Source organism: Cuculus canorus, chromosome 10 (assembly GCF_017976375.1).
Source record: "Cuculus canorus isolate bCucCan1 chromosome 10, bCucCan1.pri, whole genome shotgun sequence".
Lineage (NCBI taxonomy): Eukaryota > Metazoa > Chordata > Aves > Cuculiformes > Cuculidae > Cuculus > Cuculus canorus.
In genome coordinates this window covers 9092980-9113252 of record NC_071410.1, presented here as the reverse complement: position 1 = coordinate 9113252, position 20273 = coordinate 9092980, and the positions used below count along the sequence as shown (strand labels likewise).

The following is a 20273-nucleotide window of genomic DNA, read 5'->3' as shown; positions in this document are numbered from 1 at the left end:
TTTCTTTGCCAGGAAATTTTGCTGTCTGATGTGAGATGGACTTCACATCTGCATTTATAGGCACAAACATTTGCTTTGGTTTCCTTCCACCAAACCACATATATTCTGGTAGAGCAGCGCTGCAGAGAAGGAGAGAAGGACTTGGGGGTGCTGATGGATGAGAAGCTCAACACGAGCCAGCAATGTGCGCTTGCAGCCCAGAAGGCCAACCATGTCCTGGGCTGCATCAAAAGCAGTGTGAACAGCAGAGTGAGGGAGGGGATTATGCCCCTCTACTCTGCTCTGCTTTCGTGAAACCCCACCTGGAGTCCTGCGCCCAGTTCTGGAATCCTCAATGTAAGAAGGATATGGAGCTGTTGGAATGGGTCCAGAGGAGGCTACAAAATGATCAGAGGGCTGAAGCACCTTCGCTATGAGGACAGGCTGAGAGAGTTGGGGTTGTTCAGCCTGGAGAAGAGAAGGCTCCAGGGAGATCTTATAGCGACCTTCCAGTGCCTGAAGGAGGCATAAAAAAAAGCTGTTGAGGAACTTTTTACAAAGGCATGTAATTACAGGACTAGGGGCAATGAGTATAAACTGGAGAGGGAAAGATTAGACATAAGGAGAAAATTCTTCACCCTGAGGATGGTGAGGCACTGGTCCAGGTTGCCCAGGGAAGCTGAGGCTGCCCCATCCCTGGAGGTGTTCAGGGCCAGGTTGGATGGGGCTTTGAGCAGCCTGGTGTGTGAGAGGTGTCCCTGGACATGGCAGGGGGTTGGAATTAGGTCATCTTTTAGGTCTCTTCCAATCATTCTATGATTCTGAGACAGGGGAAACGCTGTTCCTCTTCAAAAAATCTGTTTAACACAACTGATTTGCAAGATTATTTTTAAGGTGAGAACAATTAAGAACTCTAACAGCTTGCCTGGCTGTGACAATTAGCACTCACTAAGCCTATCTTTGACAAAATGTTGCACCCTGTTCTATTTCAGTCCTACCATAGGAAGAACTGAGAAAATAATGTAAATACCCATTGCTCTCCTGAGCAGGTCCCTGGGATGGAGAGCCAGGGCAGAGCCAGGGGTGGGCATGAACTGCCGTAGTAGTGATCTCTGCCTGCCTCGCTTGGAAGGTGTGTCATTTTGGTAAACACAGGCGATAAGTTTAACTCGTCATCGTGATGTAAGCAAAAACTGTTGGCAGCCAGGGTGGAAATGCATGTTACTCCCTTCTTACAGGAAGAGGTAGTTTTATGTTAGTTAATAACACCAAGAAGCAGCCTTCTGGGCTCCTGCCCGTCCCCCTGTGTGCTCCCAGGGCAGCGGAGAGGCAAGTGGCAGCTGGGGTGGGATGCTGGGGAGGCTGCTGGGGTGCAGCCCCAGGCTGTGGCGGCCAATGGCTCGGCCAGTCCTGCGCCCCACCAGAGCCGTCGGTGACAAAGCGAAGGGCGCTCAAGACACGGCTTTGCAGATGGCTAATCCAGGTGGGTAGGAAGACTTTGGTTGCTGTTGTGTGCTGCAGCACAAGGGAAAGGGTGTTTGTAGGACAGGGCAAGAGAACAACCCTTGTTCTTGCCTGTGGCTGTGTTAATGCAGTGCTGCGTCTCCTTGGGGTTACAAATGCTCCTGAGATGTAATTGAAAGCTCTGACTGACCCGGTGCACAGAGATAAAGTTTTTTGTTTTGAAAAGTCTTCCTTCTATGGCAGCAAATACAGACTTGATAGTTCGTGTCAGGGAACCTGTTAATTAGTTCCTTCTTGTGGCCAGCTGCCAGGTTTCCTGAGGAGGACTGGTGCACATCTGCACACATGCAGGGCTAAAGTAAGCAGTAGACTTGCACCCCTCTGCCCTCCCCGATGCTCCCTGCCAGGTTATATCCACAACTGCGAGCGCTTGTGACGAGCAGTGCCCTGGCTCACCTGGCAGACAGCAGGCATGGGCTGCTCCCACCTGGGCAAGCTCCCTGGCACGGATATAGATTCTTTTTTTGATCTGTACTACCCTCTTCTTGGCATTTGCAGCCTCACCACCTTAGCAAGTCTGCGCCGCGTGGGGCTGCCCGTGTTCCTGTGGGGTGGCTGTGGGTCTCCACCGAGCGGCTTTGCTGGAATGGAGCCTGTCCTTTTAGCGATCCATTCTACTGCTTGCTGCAGGTCTGATAAAGACACTTGCTGATATTTTAGATATAGTTCTGGTCTCACTGGCACTCTGTAAGAGAAGCAGGAGACTATATTTACCTGTGGGTCTTGGTGATTTGCACCTGGGATTTTTTAGCCACTCACAAGTTCTGGAATGCGTGAGCAGGCTCTGAGCCAAGGCAGTCGGCACATTTAGTTCTCACAATACAAAAGTGCCATTCTGAACTTCAAACCTTTTCCACCCATAATGACAGCTTTTTCCGTCTTTTCTTCTTTAAGCTCAGCTCATGGTTTCCTTTATAAAATCTCTTACAGATTACAAAGCATTAAAAAATGACAGAAGCCCTACGAATTTTGATAAAAAGGTATTAGTGTGGGCAGGACGCTTTAAAAGGGAAGAGGACATTCCCAAGTACATATCGTAAGTAGACCCGTTTTCTTCTGATATTAAATTTTTTTTGCCTGAATACTTCAGGATGTAAATATATAGATTAAGACCCCAGTTTGCATTGCTCAGAAGTGTGCTCTCATGGTGAGGGTTAGTGATCCTCTGGGCTGACAGGGCCTGATGTTACTGATGTCCAAAAATAATTCGGATTTTTGGGAGCACAGAATTATCGTCATGCCCTGTGAAGCAAACTGGATTCACTTCTTTTAGAAATCATAAGTTTTAGACTAAGTTAAACAGTATTTTGCATGAAAAATGGCTTTGTAACTTGGAAGTCACCATAGCAAAATATCATCCAGTTTGGGGGTTTGCGTGCTTTGTAAGTTTTTGCTAATTAGCAACCAATAATGTTGCACACAGTTTAGAAGGAAGTTGGGGCTGTACACCGCTTTGGTAGCAGACATCTACGACAAGTTACTCAGGTCTGGGTTATGGTTTCACCCCCTTGTTGAGAGATTGTCATTCAGGATAAAGACCTAACGCTGCACGACTTGTGACATCTTGGGGGCTCTTCCAGCTGGCCTTCCCCTTGCAGGTGTAAGTAGATCCGTGGCTGGATATCATTTCATTGCTACACTGCAGTCTCTTGCAAGCATAAATGGTTGAATAAATGTTGTGAGTCGCCCATGGAAGGTGGCAGAGGTTTCCCAGCAATGGCTGTGGCTGTTCAGCTGCTTAGGAAGGAGAGTGCAAGGATAGTGCAGTGATCTGCTCCAACCCAGCTCAGCCTCCCGTTGCAGGCAGATGCTTGTGGGGCTGATGCCAGTTGCTTGGCAGAGCTCTGTGCTGTAGTGGGATGGGGCTGCAAAGCACTGCATTCAGTTGGAATGAGGATGTGACAACACGCCAAATCACCGCTACCTGTTGTGCTTCTCTGTGTGAAAAATCTCCATTGCTTTTAGCCAAAATGTCATGCATGTGCTTTTATTCCACCGAGGGTGCCTTTCCCTGGCCCTGGAGGCATGACTCCAGAGTCTCCTAGTGCTGTGCAGCACCCTACACCCTGCCCCGCAGCACCCAAAGATGAACCCTTCATAATTCCTTTATCATGATGCTAAGACTTTCCAGTTCTTGCCATTTTACAGGTGCTCTCTCTCCCCTGCAATAGAAGAAGGGAGGAAAACAGGATTTGTTATTCTTGTTATTATTTGTTATTCCTGTTATTATTTGTTATTCCTGTTATTATTTGTTATTCCTGTTGTTACTAGCAACTGCTGGGGGCAGCAATACTGCACCTGTGTAGGAGGGCAGCTAAAGCTTTCCCTCACAGCCTAACTCTTTTTGGTCCTCCTCTAAGCACTTGTAGGAAGAGAAGTCTGAAACACACTATACATTAATAGGCAGTTGCTGGAAGACTTGAGGTTTCACTACCCATCTCCCCGGGATCTCAATTCACACATACTGCTGCAGGATGGAAACTCTGCTCTGTCTTCCACAGGTCTGAAGTCCTCGATGCCGCAAGGAACAGCGTCAGGATAAAGGTTTGCTACATCATGATTGCACTGACCTTGCTGGGCTGTTTGGCCATGGTAATCACAGGCAAAGAAGTGAGTATTGTTTCTCGGTGAAGAGAATTGATCCATTTAATGCATGGTCTAGTTATGCTTTCTTTGTAAATAATGGCCCAGGTGACAGATATATTTGAGAATAAGTCCATATAAGCAATATTTGTACAGGCTCCGTATCAGCCTATTCTCCAGAGAGAATATTGGCACGTGGCAGCCAAATTTACTGTTTAATGTGTTCCTTCTGACCCACTTTGCCATAAACCTGTGCAGTACAATGATCTGTATCACAGAGGTCTGTACAAAGGTTGTGGAGTAGCTCAGAAAATGTCAATGGTAGCTGGTCCTGCCCTGCACCCACGGGCCATGAGGCTCCTGCAGTCCTGCCCGCCTAAGCCGTGTGCCACCATGACCATCAGGAGTCATGACATTTGCTTCTTCCCATCCCACTTGTGGGGAAGAGGGGTCTCTACCCTGTCTTGCATGTCCCAGCTCACCTGTAAACAATTTACACCACTAATCACAGCTGCAAAATTTGGTAAAACAGCTGAACACATTAATTTCTATCATTGCAAAATATCAAAAAGGGGAGTGGGGTGACAAAGCAAGTGGTGCAAGCGTGGGTAAATTCAGAGGTGGGAAAATGTGAATGCAATGATTTTCATAATTTCTTTTCAAGGCTGCTAAAAGGGATCACACGCTGCTGATGAAGAACGTAGAAAAGAAGGCCAAATGGAGGGCTGAAGTAGAGAAAGATCAGGAGGCAGCTGTTGTGAAGCCACAATGATTGTGAACAGATTTCTTTTAACAGGAGGAGATAAATGATTTGCACACGTGGCATGTGTAGCGGTCTTCATTTAACCCTTTGTATCTTTTTCACCAAAACTTTCAGGGCAAAGGTTTCACTGCTTAAAAAGTGCTCCATACAAATTGGGAAACTCCCATTGAAACTCCAGCAGCTCCTTTCTGTGCCCTCTGGTCTTTGACACTGGTTTCTACTGAAATACAGAAATCTCTTCTAAACTGGGATGTGTGGGAAGGATGGATATGGACTCCCAAGATCAGGATGAGATTTTTTGCGCTGATGCTGATGCTCATTATGGCCATGGGGCTGACTCTTTGCAGGCAAGAAGGATGCACCTCTCTATTAGAGAGCGTCTCATTCTGTGCAGTGCCTCTGGGGCAAACAGCCTTGGCCAAAGTGACCCAGGGCAGGGGAAAAGGAAGTCTGAAATATGTTTTGCTAGCACAAAGAAGTCAATTATCTCTAACTCTGAGCCTGCTGCTGTAGTTGTCTCCACTCCTTCTCCAGCCACTCATGAGGTCCCATGGGTAGGGGAGAGGAGGGACATGAGTATGAAGAGGGATTGGAAAGATGAAGGGGTGTGAGCAGACCCTGATGAATGATTTGGGCCAAAAAGGGCTTTGAGCCAGAGGAGATCTCAGTGATGTAGAGTGGTAGCTTGGGCGTGTGTAGTGGTTTTGCTGCTGCAGGGCAGCCCGGGTCCATACAGGGACCCTGGTCTGGAGGCACAACTCATCCTGTTGTACCTCATTGTTTTTCTATCTCTTGCTTCCAGTCATTGCCATAAAAGTTCTCTAGCACTTGCTTAGTTGTGATTTTAGTCAGGAGCAACTGTTAATACATAGTTTGCTAAAAGTGGATTCTTTTTAATTATCATAGTTCATTGATTCATAATAAAAGGCTGTCCAATTAAATCTAAAACAAACACATCTCTTCACAGCTTCATTTAAAGTGTCACCAAACTCTCTAGGATGATGTTTAACAGATGGGAGACGTTATAACAAAATATTTAAAGTTCCATTTTCACACAGTGATCACGCTTCAAGACAGGTCCCAGTTCACAGTTATGGGTGCTGACAGTCTGAGCCCCTGTGCAGCAACCGTAACCCCTCAAGATACACTAGACAGGCTGATGGAGATGGCTGCACTGCATGGAAGGCGAAGGGACACGGTGTGACAAAAACCAGCTGTCTTACTCTGGATGCCATAGGAGATTGCAAATGCTGTAACCATGTTCAGTCTTTGTGCGGTGTCCTGAGCATCACACTACGGTTTATTACTTAGAGCAGTTGCACTTGTGCTCCAAGGAGGTCTGGAAGCTTCTGCTTAGGTCTCTGAGGTTTACTATGTCATAAATCGTGTCCACTTGGTGTGTCACTACATGGACAAGCTGCTGAAGTACTGGCAGGCAGTTGGCAATTGTTGGGCTCTGGGACTCCATCTCTGTGCCTGTGGTCGTTGGGCAGCTTTTTTCCTCTGATGACTCTTAGGAGCACTTTTGTCTACACTGTATGCCCATTTAGGATGAGGAACATGTGTGAGGGGGATGTTACATCTGTCACATCTCGTTGTTTTCGGTCCTTGTTTCCAACTCTCAGCCCCGTACAGTACAATTCACCAGAAGTGATGTCTGCTCCCTGTAGTATTCCTCACCAAGTAATTCTCAGGGAAGTGAAAATAATGGTCTAGGACAAATACAGAACGAACAAATCTCAGCTGAGAAGGCACTTTAGCATGCACAGGTAATATGGGCTCTTTCATTTTACATGACCTGATTTTCTTGGTTAGTGCAATAAACCGCAAGAATTACCTCAAGTTAGTGTTCATTTGGGGATAAACTAAAATATCTCTGGCCAAGCTCTGATATATTTTTTTCTTTCTTTTAATTCTTTCTTTTTAAGAAGGCACACGTAACACTTAGAGGAACCCATTTCGATGCTCGCAAACAAATTCCCATCCATGTTCTGAGCTTCCCTGACTTAAGCAGGAAAGGAGGTGACTATAATCATATATAAAGTACAAGTAAATTAATTGTGACTTGTTTTACTCTCTGCTCTGCACTTCCCTATGCCTTAGGAAAAAAACCCAACCAAAATACTACTTCAGGTGTCAGCTCTTAACAGCCTGGGTCTCTCTGCTGACTGGTGCATAAAGCTGCTGCGTTGCACATTGTCATTACAAAAAATCAATTCCTCCTCCTTGAGTCACTGATGACGGGCCACTTCTGAGCGATCAGGTGATTCAGATGCTTTTGGGGTCTCGCAAAGATCTATTATGTAGAGAATAATCCTTTACCAGTCCCAGCTACCTGGTTGTTCATTTTAGTATCATAATATTCCCCAAAAAATCAATCCAACCAATTGCTTGCACTGGCAGGTGGCTGCTAGTGCTGGTGTAGCACATCCTCCACTGGAGCCATCCCCTGTAGTAATTGGAGATGCCAGCAGAGGACATTGCAGTGCTGATGCTTCTCCAAACTGGGACTTATCGCTGCTTGTTAAAATCTGTTTCCATCTGTGCTTGCAAAGTCCTTTGACTTTTCTCTTGAAAAGCTTCTAATTAACACAGCTTCCTGAATGTATAATTCTCTAATCCTCACCACCTTAGGGCTGTGGCGCTTTTTTTTTTTAATTTTCCCTCCCGTCTATATTGCCTCAGTGTCACATTTGATCCCTCAGTCTTTTTAAACAAGGATAGAAGTTGTTATTAGGTAGGAGCTATTCTTTCCTTTTTAATAATGTGTCCTGTACCGCCCCAGTCTAGCCCTGGGGAAAATGCGATGGGCTGGCTGCTCTCTGAGGCACGGGATGGAGCTGGGAGTGAGCTAGTTGGCTGTGACACTTGGAGAGACCAAGGGTGAGTGTTCTCATGTCTCACCTCCTCGTTTACTGCTCAGTACCACGATGAAAGAATGCTTTCTTCCTTATAAGATTTTTGCCATTTTAATGAAGTGCTGTATGGAAATGGTTAGCAATATGCTGGTGGATGGTGCTATACAGATTTGCATTGTAATGACAATTATGGGGGAAGATTTTCCCTAGTAGCTGGAGTTGATCTAATTCTGTTTCCATTAAAATCAGTGCTGCGGTTCCTCCTGGCTCTGGGTTAAGGTTATCATCCACCATTTTTTTGGAGTTTCAGTGATTTCCAGAGACTCGGCTTCCCGAGGGAGCGAGGCTGCTGTGGTGCAGAGCTGGGTGCATGGAGCTTTCCTCTGCCAGTGTGGTGAGATCGAACTCATACAGAAAGATCTGCATCATCAGCTATCCAGTACCTTGGAGAAAAGATGTGAGACAAGAAAGTCTGAGCTCAGGATATCTCAATACCTTCTTCATTCTCTTTTTTATCTGCTCTTTTTGACCTGCTCAGGGGTTTTCTAGTGACACTTGATTTCTTTCCATCTATCTGCTATGTGCAGCTCTTCTCCTGGGATGTGTCAAGGCTGACATGATCCTGCACTTGCAAAGGAATTTTTTCCTGGATGTAGATGAAATCTTGCCATTCAGAAAGATCTCATTTTAAAGGCTTCCCTGTTCTTTCATTGTTTAGCTTCCCACCAAGCTTGGAAACTGCTGCTTATTTTAAGGCTGAATGCACCCAGCTTCAACTTCCAGGCATTGGACTTTGTCTTCAATATAGGATATAAAACATCCCATCTCAACTCTTTCCTGTGTGTGACTAGTTGCCCCTCAGCTATTGTTTGCAGTCTGATTCCCACTGCATTGAAAACACAGTTTCTAGTCATTGCTTAGTGGGTATCACTGGCTTACTGGCCAGTTAAGTGGTTGACACTACTGTGAATTTATTCCTGTATCAAGTGCTTTACTACATTAGTACCCTATTCATAAACAAGCCAAATAGATTTTTTTTGTTTGTTTTGGCATAGAATCAATAATCCAGTATTTTTGCAGAAATGAAGGGTGTAAAAGCTTTCCAGACTTTACTGTGACTGCACTGGAAAATTATAAAGTGCAATGGCTATGCATTAGAAATTTGTTCTCCTCTGTGTCCAATGCCTCAGCACCTGCTGGTGCCTTTGTTCCTGGGACTGCCAAGAGACAGTTCGAAGGAGCTTCAGAGTTGAAGTTCTCCTCTCAGTGAGGTGCGATGATAGTTTGGATTTGTAAAGGGACGTGCTTCTTCCTACCATGAAGATCTTTCCAGCCTGGAGAAGTCTCATGCTTTTTCCTTTGCTCAGCTCCATTGCATCAAATAAGTGCTGGCACCTGCTGACCCACAGGTATCTGAGGCCCTCGTGTCCATCATGACTTCAGAGGTGGCTTAAACACCACTATCCTGTTTGGATTTGGCATGAAGTCATTCTAGCCTAGCAGGAAGGCAAGGTCAATGTTCAATAATTTGAATTAATTAATGGATCATTCATTAATGAACTGAGGCAACATTAAGGCAATTTTCTATGGTTAAGTAGTTTGATGGCTATTAGCACTGTATGATTTATTGCAAAAACCTCTCTGTGACAGTCGTATGATGAGTAGGTAGCTCCTGAAGTGTTTTGAAAGGGCCTGACTACTTCATTTCTTTGCTCTGTGAAGGATCTGGCCACAAACCTTGACACTACATTAGTCTAGCTGGCTCCACACCATGTCTGTGCATGAGACAACTTTCTACATGGAAATTCGAAGCTGGGATTTGATGCCCCCTCTGCAGCACTGTGTTCTCGAGTGAAGAGACTCCAACCTTGAGCTATTTGGGCAGGGTCTGCTCATTGCTGGGTGTATAAGGGCTTCTATAGGGAGGAGGTCAGTCTGGAACAGTATTTCGTAGGAAAGATTTGGGTGCACTCATGGCTTGTGCATGCTCTGTAGCATGAGCAGAGTTATTAGAAACTGCCAGTGAGAGTAAACCAGAAAACAGAGAGATTTGTGTGCTGGCCTGTAATACACTTCTCCAAGGCAAGGTATAGTGTTGAGACTTTTTCTAAATGAAATGGAAACCAAAATAGCCCAACGAGTTAGTCATATGCTAATTACAATCATTCTCAATGGTACATGTTTTGTTTCTGTAGAATACATGAATGCAAACACAACTTGCACAGTGCACTGTGAGTTGTACCACTGTTACACTGCATTCCTAGCTCCCCAGGAGCTATTTTATCATTGCTTAAGCATTGTCCTGCAACAAATTTCAGGGCTACAGTAGGGCTGTAAAGATGTCATTAAAGCAATTCTGCTCCTGGGGGGATGGAACAATCTCCAGAATGCAGTTTTGTACTGTACTAAAGGGCTGGAGTAAACCTTGAAAAGTAAGTAGTTAAATATCCCAGCATTTTAGTGCTCTAAGCTCCATGAGAGGGCAATTTTACTTCACAAACAAAGCTTAATGTAAAGCAAAAATACAACTATTGCGTGTTGTTCTCTCCCACACATTTCCTTTTTTCTTCTACCAAGAGCCATTATGCAGGTGGCACAGGGGATGCTGTGAGCTGGAGACCGCTGGGCACCCACTGCTGTGGTATGAGCTCATATACAGGCAGTGGGATGCTGTGGGTCTGCCAAGCATTGCACAGTGAAACCTCACAGAAATGGGCAAGGAGCTGCCTGTGCAGCTGCAGTATTTAACGTGCCAGCTCCCCCAGCCTCTCTGTAGCTGCTGATGTTCAGTGTTTGAGGACTTTTGAATCTACTTGTCTATTGTTGCCTTGGCTGAATGCACCAGGGAGGGGTTTTGAGCTCATTTCAGGTGAAGTCCAGGTGTCTGTGGACTTCCATGGGTGACAGCTGGATGTATGAGTGTCTCCTGCTGCTGGAAGGATGCAGGTGCCCTGCTAAGACAGGCTCTGGGAGCCACAGAGGACACTGCACAAGGTGAGGAACACAGCTGCTGCTCAGATGGCACTTTGCATACAGTTTTACAAAGGTGGCTGATTCCCTCCCAGTGTCTTTGCTCTGGGCCAGACTCTGACCTGGCACCAGGGTGCTCTGCAGCAGACGGTGCCATCCTCCCAAAAGACAGGCTATGAAAGCCCAGCTTCTCTGGAAGTCCCAGGGTAGCTTCAGCTTAGCCAGTACAGGTGAGAGAGCTGCAGTGCCCTGGCTTGGTGCTTTCACTTGCCCATGGAGTGACTGGGCTGGGAATGGGGTGCCCAGCTGTGGGGGAAGCAGAGCAATGCATCTGCCCTGCTGTCACGTTGTTCCTGTGCTTAATGCAACAGCACAGGCAATTACTGTGGTTCGTAACCCTTCAGACTTCCCACAACACATGAACTCTGCACTGCTCATCAGGTGTGACACTGCCCTTCTTTTTAAGAAGTTCTTAATATACAGTGTCTACCCTAGGGTTGATTTTCTTTGGGAAGAACTAGGACAGAGTGTTCAGCAGAGCAGCTTGAGCCCGAATATTACATTTTGCTTCAATTAACTAGAGAGAAATAACAATAATTGGGAAAAAAAAAAAGTCCTGGCTAAAGTCTGCCTGCACATGAGCCTGAGTTACCCATCCCCAGATACACTTCCCATGAACAAAGTTATACACCAACCTGGAAAATTATTTGCAATATCCTTAAGGTTTTTTCCTCTCCTTTACACATATATTTACATAGAGGAAAGTAAAATCTCTGCAGTCTACCTTTATCTCAAAAGCAGGCTTCCCTTGAGACAGAGTGAAATAGCGTGGTTGTCTCATCTGAAGGAGGAATGATGTGAATTTTGCTTTCAGCCCTGTGGAAAGAAGCTGAGAGTTTTGCACTGAGAAGAAGCAGCCAAGACTCTATTTTCCTACTCAGACTGGGGAATCTAACTCCTGCCTCCCTCAGCAGCTCCAAAAGCACAGCACAAAGGCCGTCAGTGCCACGTTATCCCTTTTAGAGGTGGGGAAATCTGCACCTCTGGGAGCAGGGCTGCCCTGAGATGGGGCAAGAACAGGTGCAGGCTGGCACAGGCATCACCCCTTTATGGGCTTGTTTTGCTTTTAGACATGAGGAGTTAGGATGATTGAGGTTTAAGGAATGGGATTTAAGGTTCTGGGAAGCGGCTCCTCATCACCCAGGGGTTTGGAGATGCTACTGAGCACTGCATAAGCCCCTGCTGTGATGGCCAGATCCTGCTGGGCTCCCCTGCGACTGTACCAGAAGGAGGATCACAAATGAGTGGAGACAATTAATATAGAAACTGGCACAGTGCAGAAATAGACACAAACCTGGGAGGGAGATAGGAAAACGGCCAAAGGCTTTACCCTCTTCCTCTGACTCCCTCTTCCCTGTTAACATTTTCATCAACAGGGAAAAGTGATTTGAGTTGGTTTTACACATCAGCCAGGGATCATGACCTGGAAATGAAGGCAGCCCCCGATGTGCACTTATCAGCCCTCTCACACAGGCTTGGCCAGGGTCTGGATGCTTTCAGACAGCGGTCGGTGCAAGCTCAGCACTTCCTGGCTAATGTGCTCCCCTGCTGCTCTGTATGCAGGCATATTTCGATAAAGAGCAATAAAGCTATGTACTTAACCAATAAAACAGGCATAGGAGCTCTGACATCCAGTCATCAGAGATAACCGTGCTCCTGGAAACTAACCCTCTGTGTAGACTCAACTGTTAATGACTCTTAACTGTACAGCTATTATCCTCCATTATTCGCGGTCTCATTGCCTTTGCCAGAGTGTGTCCTACACCAGCTTTCAGCCCATGGTTAGTGTCCCTGAGCCCCCAACATTGATGCCCCTGGATGCTGTGTGGCTGGCGCAGCTCAGGTACTCATAAGCTTGCATATTTGGCCAGGTGTCACTGTTATTCGTTCAGATATTGCTGTGCATGAGATGAGCCATGTTTGCAGCCTAGATTTTCCTGGCAAACCTGATTCCTATAGGGAAGTGCTCAACGCTGTGTGTGAATCTCATCACGCACATCATGCATCCTGACTAACAACAGACTTACACATTTTATTGACTGACTCGCATACCGGCTGATAAAGAATGTTGCTGATGGGCAAACCTGCCTGGGTGCTGTAAAATGATGTGTTTGAATCAACTGTATGCTGTTTATCTGGATCCACAAACCCAGGAGCACTTTTTTAGCACTGGTCTGCCAGAAACTCAAGCTCTGCTTTGGATAGGTAGCGGAGCAGGTGTTGGGTGTGGTCTGAGATGAGGGAGTCAGAAACACAAGTTCGCGTTAACTGCCCTGCTAAGAAGTGCAAACTCCTGCTGTTTTGAACTATGAACTGTTTGATGCTTAATTTTGGAAGTGGAGACCAAGTGCCTTAGAAAAAGGAGGCCGATGGAAGCCATGAGCAGCTGGGGACAGCTGGCTCCTGGGGGGACCCATCTCTGGCCAAGGCCAAGCCAATCGGCAATGGTGGTAATGCTTCTGTGATAGTATATTTAAGAAGGAGGAGAAACCTTCAAGGGGCAGCAGAAGAGAGAGGGAGGAGGTGTGGACCTCCACACCCCTCCACCCCCAAAGGCTGTGCCCAGACTGCCAGGTCTCATTGAACCACTCAGGCTGATCTGGCCCAGTGGAGTGGCAGAGAGAGGGAAATGAGATGTGGGAGAAAGAGCCCTACAGGCACCAGATGTGAGAGAAACAGCTCTGCAGACATCAGATGTGAGGAAAATAGCACCACAGAGAATGCCAAGAAGGAGGAGGAGGGGGTGCCTTGCAGCTCGCGGTCAAGTGACTGTGGTCAAGCAGGCTGTCCACCTGCGGCCCATAAGGAGTCCCAGTGGACATCCACCTGCGTGGACAACCCTGTACTGGAGCAGGTAGAAGTACCCAAAGGATGCCATCACCCCATGGAAACTCATGCTGGAGCAGGTCATGGAGAACTGCAGCCTGGAGGAAGGACTCTGTCCTGGACCAGGGGAAGAGTGTGAGGAGTCCTTCTCCTGAGAAGGAAGGAGCAGCAGAGACAATGTGTGATTAACTGACCACAACACCCATTCCCTCTCCCTGTGCACCACTGGGACGAGGAGGAGGTAGAGAATATTAGGAGGGAAAGTCAAGCTCAGGAAGAAAGGAGGGGTGGGGGGAAGATGTCCTTTTTAGGATTTGATTTTGTTTCTCAGTATCATGTTAGGATTTGATTAGTAATAACTTAGATCGATTTTTTTTCCCCAAGTTGACTGTTTTGCCCGTGATGGTAACTGGTGAACGATCCTTCCCTGTCCTTATCTTGACCCACAAGTTTTGCCTTTGTTTCTTTTGATTCTCCTCCCCAATGGGATTCAGAAGGGGGAAGAGTGAGCAAGCCTTTGCTTGGCTCTTTGTTGCCAGTTGGGGGACGCAAAACCAGGACAGGCTCCTAGCTATGCCTAGCTCCATTTTAAAATGCCAGCCCACAGCCTAACATCTATGGAAAGTTAAGCCTGGTGCACCCACTTTAGAGATTTTAATTGACTAAAGAATAGCTTTTAACCTAGGTTGAAACTGGAGGAATATTTGCATAACAATTGATCTAAAAGCTCCGCTACCTCCCACAGCCAGAACAAGGAAACCTGTCTCTGCTCGGTTTTATATTTTAAGTGCTTCTAACAATGGAGCAATTCAGTGTTTAAGTACAATTGGCAGGCTCTACAACAATAGCCTGCTGCAGAGAAAGCTCCCTCTTGGCATTTCCCCATTTCTCCAGTTCTTCTTGGAGGCCTGAGTGTATTTTAGTAAAACTTTCTCCTCCCTTTGGCTTACTGTTCTACTACTTAAGTTCCAGAATATACTGTTTTAATATTTTTTTCTTCTTGTGGCAGAAAAAGACACTAAGCCCAGATTCAACTTCATATACACAAGCAAAACAGCTTTTATTAATGCCTTCAGCTATGATGAGTGAAAACTCCAAGCTGTCAGCTGGAACTGCAGGAAGAGTCAGGATGCTGTGCTCAGGTTTTATATTAAGAAAGGATGAGAAACTGCACATCAGCGTGTCAGTGAAAAGCCTGTGGAAGTAAAAACACAAAATGCATTGTTTATTAATATTATGGATCAGCCAAAATGTGAAAGCTGTCAAGTGGAGAGGAGAACAGGGGGCCTGAGTTTCTATTCAGTCAGGCTTTCCAGTACCCATTTAACTATTTCACCTTTCCATCAAGGGGAAGTTCAGAGATCAGCCAAAAGGCTGTTTATCTACCTCTTTACACCAACAGATATCAGTGCCCCTCATCACTCAGATGATCTCCTCGGCTGAGCAAATCTCTCTGGGTTCTTCCATGATTTCCTGGCAACTTTCTCTGTCAGGTTACAAAATCCAGTTTCTGGATGTGGAAAGGGACTTGCTGAGAGGGGCTGCCTGTCCAAAGAAATGCAGATCTTCTTATTTTCTACCCAGAAGCTTAATCTTAGCAGAGAGCACTATGTGGCTGCCAGTCTGGGTTTTTTTGATGCTGAGTAGCAGTGCTGAGCAGATGAGCTGGAGCCATACAGCCCGGGCCATGCGTGTCACCCCCCTGACACTGCAGCCCTCTTGCCTGGGTTCCCAGCTACCAACTACAGCACTCAGTGGCAGGAGCTAAATCTGTCCTGTACAGTAGGACTGAAAGAGGGAAACTGCTGTTACTGGGTTATCCATCCTTAGTTGAGGCAAACGTGAGATGAAGGTGGGTTGGGAAGAGCTTCCTTCCTCCAGTATTTCACCTTAACTGTGGCTGCTGTTGGCCAGCTGGGATTCATGCTCGAATATGAAAAGATATTTCCTCTCCTGCTTTATCCCACAGCCTTGTTAATCATAAGTTTCCATTATGCAGTTGGATAGAGGCAGAATCTGGCCCGGATTTGATCTGGGATATAGGAAGACAGCACACTCACACCTTGCAGAAGCTGCTATCTCCTCTGCCAGAAATGTAGCATTTCTTTATTTTTAAAGAAAATCTCTGGTTGCCATGGTTTCAGGGAAGCACAAGTTTCACATTACAGAAAACCTCAAGCAACAATGCAAGAACTGTGAAGATCCTCAGCCCCGCCATGAGGCTGATTTGGCCACAGGCCTTCAGACAAATAGAGCATTTGGTTTAAGGAAGTCCTTCTGTGCCAAGACTCTGCTTAAAGGTTTCAACAGGACATGTAAAATCTATCCGCAAAGCCAAAAGATTTTTCCACTGCTGTAGGTTTAGTGTTATAGTCAGTTTTGGGTTTTTTTTTTTTTAGCCTGTTTAGCATCCAGTCTGTCAATCAATATATTTTGTCTCAAATAAAGCATTTTGACTTCGGTTTATTTTACACCTGTGGGTGAAATCTTGTAGCCGTTAGTTCATCTGTTACGCATCCAAGGAATAGACAAGTACTATTAGAAATACTATCACCTTTGGGGCATCCGTGAGGATTGTGAGTAGAAACAGCACATCCAGGTGGCTTTGAGAGGAAGGCTGGCAGCTCAGGAAATGCCCTTGGAACTGCTCCTGCCTTCACACTTTCAGCCAGCACTGTGCTGATTAATCAGTTTTAAAGTTCAGTGAATCTATAATCTCGCTGGGAAATGTTGAGAAAGCAAATTTACTCTGAACAGAAGGCAGTGAGTGGGCTCTGAGTATAGGACTTGCTCCCATTTTAAATAGGTCTTTGTTGGTGCAAAACTGAGATCAAGAAGGATCCACAAGTGTCTCTAGTTTTCCTTCCCCTGCCCTTTCTTCCTTTGAGAGAAGACAATGTCTTCATTTTTTCATTGCTCTTAACTTTCAGTGAGAATTTTGGAAATTTCCTTCTCTTTCCAGTATGGACATTTTGGGGGTGAAGGTAGGAAAAGATCTTTGGAGGACAGGAAGGCTCTGGTCCTCCTCATCAGCCTGCCGTGCTTAGTCCATGCTGGCTACCAGCATTGGCTTTGCAAGCTAATATCGGTCCTTTGACTGACACAATTCCTTGAATGCAGGAGTGACACAAACCAGAGCTGTAGTTATGATGAACAACAGAAATAAAAGGGAAAAAATTGCCCCTTTGCACTTTCTTCTATGAGTAAATGGCAATACTTCAAACCCAGTGTCATTAAACTGCTCAAGAAAAACAAGAGTTCACCAAAAGCAATGTCAAATCCTGCTTCTGTGTGGACTAGAGCCACCAAAACAACTCTTTCTATGGTATCAGCTACTGCATCACCAGCAGAGTGAATCCAAGAGGAAAAATTAGTCAGGAAGGCAGTAAAAAAAATCTACCTCTATTTTTTTTCTTGCCAAATTAAATGACCAGCACCAGGGAGTTTCTAACACTTCTAAATGGTTGACTGAAGGTCCAATTTATTTCCTGTCAGACTCCCACATGCTCCCGTGTGATAAGAACCACCCTGCAAGCACTGAGCAGCCTCTCCCCACTCCTCGCTGCCATCCCACGGGTGCGCTGCTCTGGACCACGAGTTCCTCACCTGCCTTCAAAGGCCTTGCTCACCAAATGTGCTGCCTGCCCTCACCCCCTTGGATATTTATCAGGCTTACGAACTGAGCAACTGCTCAGGCAGTGGGTGCAGGTTTTAATTTGTTTTGTTCTTGATGTTTTTTAAAATAACTGCTCTGTTTGCAGCAGGGTTGGGACTCCCCATAGCTTCCAGCGAAAGCATTGTAGTACGAACTGTCAGCGTGGGTAACTCGTCCTTCTTTCAGCTATTCAGTGTAGTTCTGTTGCTGGTGTAAGAACACTCTCTAGCTTCTGTCACAGATGTATGGACATAAGAAACAAGGAGGAAAATTTGGAAGTGGGTAGAGGTGGCTTTTGTCTTTTCGGAGCGCGGCTCCTGGCAGCCTGCGCTGTAGCTCTGGCCAGAGGGAAGTCAGCCAGGATGCAGCTGTATTTCTGACAAAAGCGATTTCTGAAGGACTTGATGATTTTAATAGCTTTCAGCTAATGTGAGAAGATGAGACCAAGTCAGGAAAGGCGGCCTTAAAATATGAGGCTTGCTGCCCTCCTCGGGAAAGCAGCCCAGCGCCAGGCTCTAGCGGGCAACTGAGGTGTTGCAAACCAGCCAAGCTTTGCCAAATGCAGTGCCATGGGGCTGTGCTGGCTGGCGGAGGCGTGTGTTGGGGACAACATCAGCTTATCTGGGTGAAGAGAAAAATAACTCAGCCATGCTGCTGCTCCTTGGTTGATTCATACGGTGGCTGTTGCGGAGCCCGGCAGGTTGTCTTTGGCCACGCACCCTCCCATGCTCTACAGAGGTCTGTGGGTGTTAAAACTGCTCCATAGTGTAACTGAATAACCCCAGCTGTCCCATCTTCTCATCTCCAGCCTGGAGAGAAGTTGTATCAAGACAACCCTGCTCCTGTAGCTCCCAGCTTCACCTGAGAATCCTGCACCAAACGGCAGGAGTAAGAGAGTGTGCCTGAATGTTTCCATCAGCTTTTCAAATGTATCTGAGCCCTGAACTCTGACATTTGGCCAAGATAACACCCTCTGAAGAGCTGTCTTGAAGCGGAAGGGCGCATATTGGCAAAACCAACATCGCTTTCCTGCACTGCACAGGCTGCAATGTTGAGCAGCATGTTATGGCATGCATAAAATTAGTGATATTGTATTTTTGTTTCCTCCTTTGATTAGGAAAGCTTGTTGCAAGTGATGTGTTTAAACAGATATTATGCAGGATGGTGATAACCAGTTTTAAGTCATTATACAAGCAGTTTAATTTGATGTTGCTCTATAAATAATCTAAGTCTATTTGCATGCATATTTTGTTGACAGGAAGATAAAATCCATAATCCCTACAAACAATGTAACTATGTCATATCAGTGGCAAAAAAAACCCCCAAACAACCAAAGAACTGAAAAATCTACCTTTCAAACTGCAATGATTCAATCATTAAAAAACAAAACTCCATCAGAACCAGTAATATAACAAAAAAACCACCAAAAAAACCCACCTCCATGGCCTCCAGAGGAGCAGAGAAGGGACTCAGCAATGAAAGTTGGAGACTGTGTGTTTTGCTTCATAGCTGAAATTAAACTAAATATAATATTTCTTTTCCAAAGCCACATTTGCCAAGTCAGGGTTGTATTGCCATATTGTTGAGGCATATCCTTTGTAAAGAAAGTGATTGTGTGTCTGGAGTGCACAGTTCATTCATTCCACAGTGGGTGGTTCTTCATTATGCAAATTTTCTTAATAAAAGACACCTGTTGTTGGAAATAAGCTGGAAATTTGGCTACAAAGAAGATGGAGACTTCCTTTTTACAAGGAATCACATGGAAAACACAAGAGGTAACGGATACAAGTTACTTCTGGGGAGATTCCAGTTGGACATGGAGAAAATTTTTCTCAAGAGCATTCAGCCACTGGAATAACCTCCCCAGGGAAGTGGTGGATTCTCCAATACAGGACACTTTTAAGATGCATGCTGGGCCGTCTATTCTAGACCATGCTTTTGCCAAGAAAGGTTGGACCAGATGATGCTTGGGGTCCCTTCCAACCTGGTATTCTATGATTCTGTGTCTTAGCAAATATTCTTAGCACAGAAGTTAATAACCCAATCATATTAGAAGCAGCACATTTCAGATTTTTACATCCTAGTTTTTAGTTTATGAGAAAGCAGAGTCTCTCATCAGTTCCTAAAAGACAAATCTAAACCACATTCCCTTGACTCAGACACAACCTCCATTTGTTGTCATCTTGAACAGCGAAAGATTTTCCTGTGTCACACAACTTGTCTCTGGTTTTTTTGTTGTTGTTTTTAAAATAAACCATTTCAGTGCCGAATAGGTTCCCAATAAGGCACAAAAGGAATCAAGAATGAACAGCACAGAAGTTCCAGCCAGCTTCAAACAGAGATTTGCCCAAGCCATGAAGTCCACAGGAACACCAAGAGGTGATTTTTTACCTGTTGTATCTTTTGCAAGGAATGATCTTAGAAATGTGAAATTATTAAGAGTTAATGCAACTAAGAGTTTGTGTACTGGTCAATTTATTGCTAGTCCTCCACAGCGAAAATTCAGGTGCCCATCTTTTTGGTACCCGGTGCCTCTGTTCGTTTAATGTGAGCCGGCAGGTGGGACCTGCACGTGTCACCGTGGCTCACGTGGGAGACTCTGTCTTGAATCCATTGAACTAGATTTTTCTAGCACATACAGAGTTGGCAGAAGGTCTGGGTAGGCTTTATGTCTTCCTCGATCAAGGACATTCTCCCCGACTGGTAAACAGTGAAACAGTCTCTGTGCTTCACTGAACATATCTGGGTAAAGAGTTATTAAGCAAACGGCCTTTGATTTGCACTGGGGAATGGTTAGTAGCTCTCTATGGGTTTACAAAATGACATGGTATGTAAGATGACTAATAATTTATCAGCATAGAGTATGCATTTACTGCACATCAGGACTTAAACTAAATTGGTCCCAGATCTGAAATAAAATATGAGAAGCAAACAAACGAGAACAAATACAGCTCTAATACGAGGCTTCTGATCCCACGGGCACAAAGATGGTCGACGATAAGAACTATCCACTGCTGCTCCTGTCTACCCAGGAATGTTTCACTGACTCGGGAAG

At 45.6% G+C, this 20273-nt stretch overlaps 1 protein-coding gene across 1 annotated transcript; it reads left to right on the top strand.

Annotated features, from left to right (window-relative positions):
• The first annotated feature begins 224 nt into the window (after window positions 1-224).
• Window positions 225-5568, top strand: LOC104063705 (protein FAM162B). Its single transcript, XM_054075442.1, has 4 exons — window positions 225-1462; window positions 2434-2539; window positions 4005-4113; window positions 4751-5568. Exons 1-4 carry the CDS (start codon window positions 1330-1332, stop codon window positions 4856-4858), a joined length of 456 nt encoding a protein of 151 aa, XP_053931417.1. The 5' UTR covers window positions 225-1329; the 3' UTR covers window positions 4859-5568.
• Window positions 5569-20273: the final 14705 nt, after the last annotated feature.

Bases quoted from the DNA above. Each gene is read 5' to 3' on its own strand.
- LOC104063705 (XM_054075442.1), top strand. From the start codon at position 1,330: ATGCTGGGGAGGCTGCTGGGGTGCAGCCCCAGGCTGTGGCGGCCAATG. The intron at 2,540-4,004 runs GTAAGTAGACCC...TGTCTTCCACAG, and splicing joins GACATTCCCAAGTACATATC to GTCTGAAGTCCTCGATGCCG. The intron at 4,114-4,750 runs GTGAGTATTGTT...TTTCTTTTCAAG, and splicing joins TGGTAATCACAGGCAAAGAA to GCTGCTAAAAGGGATCACAC.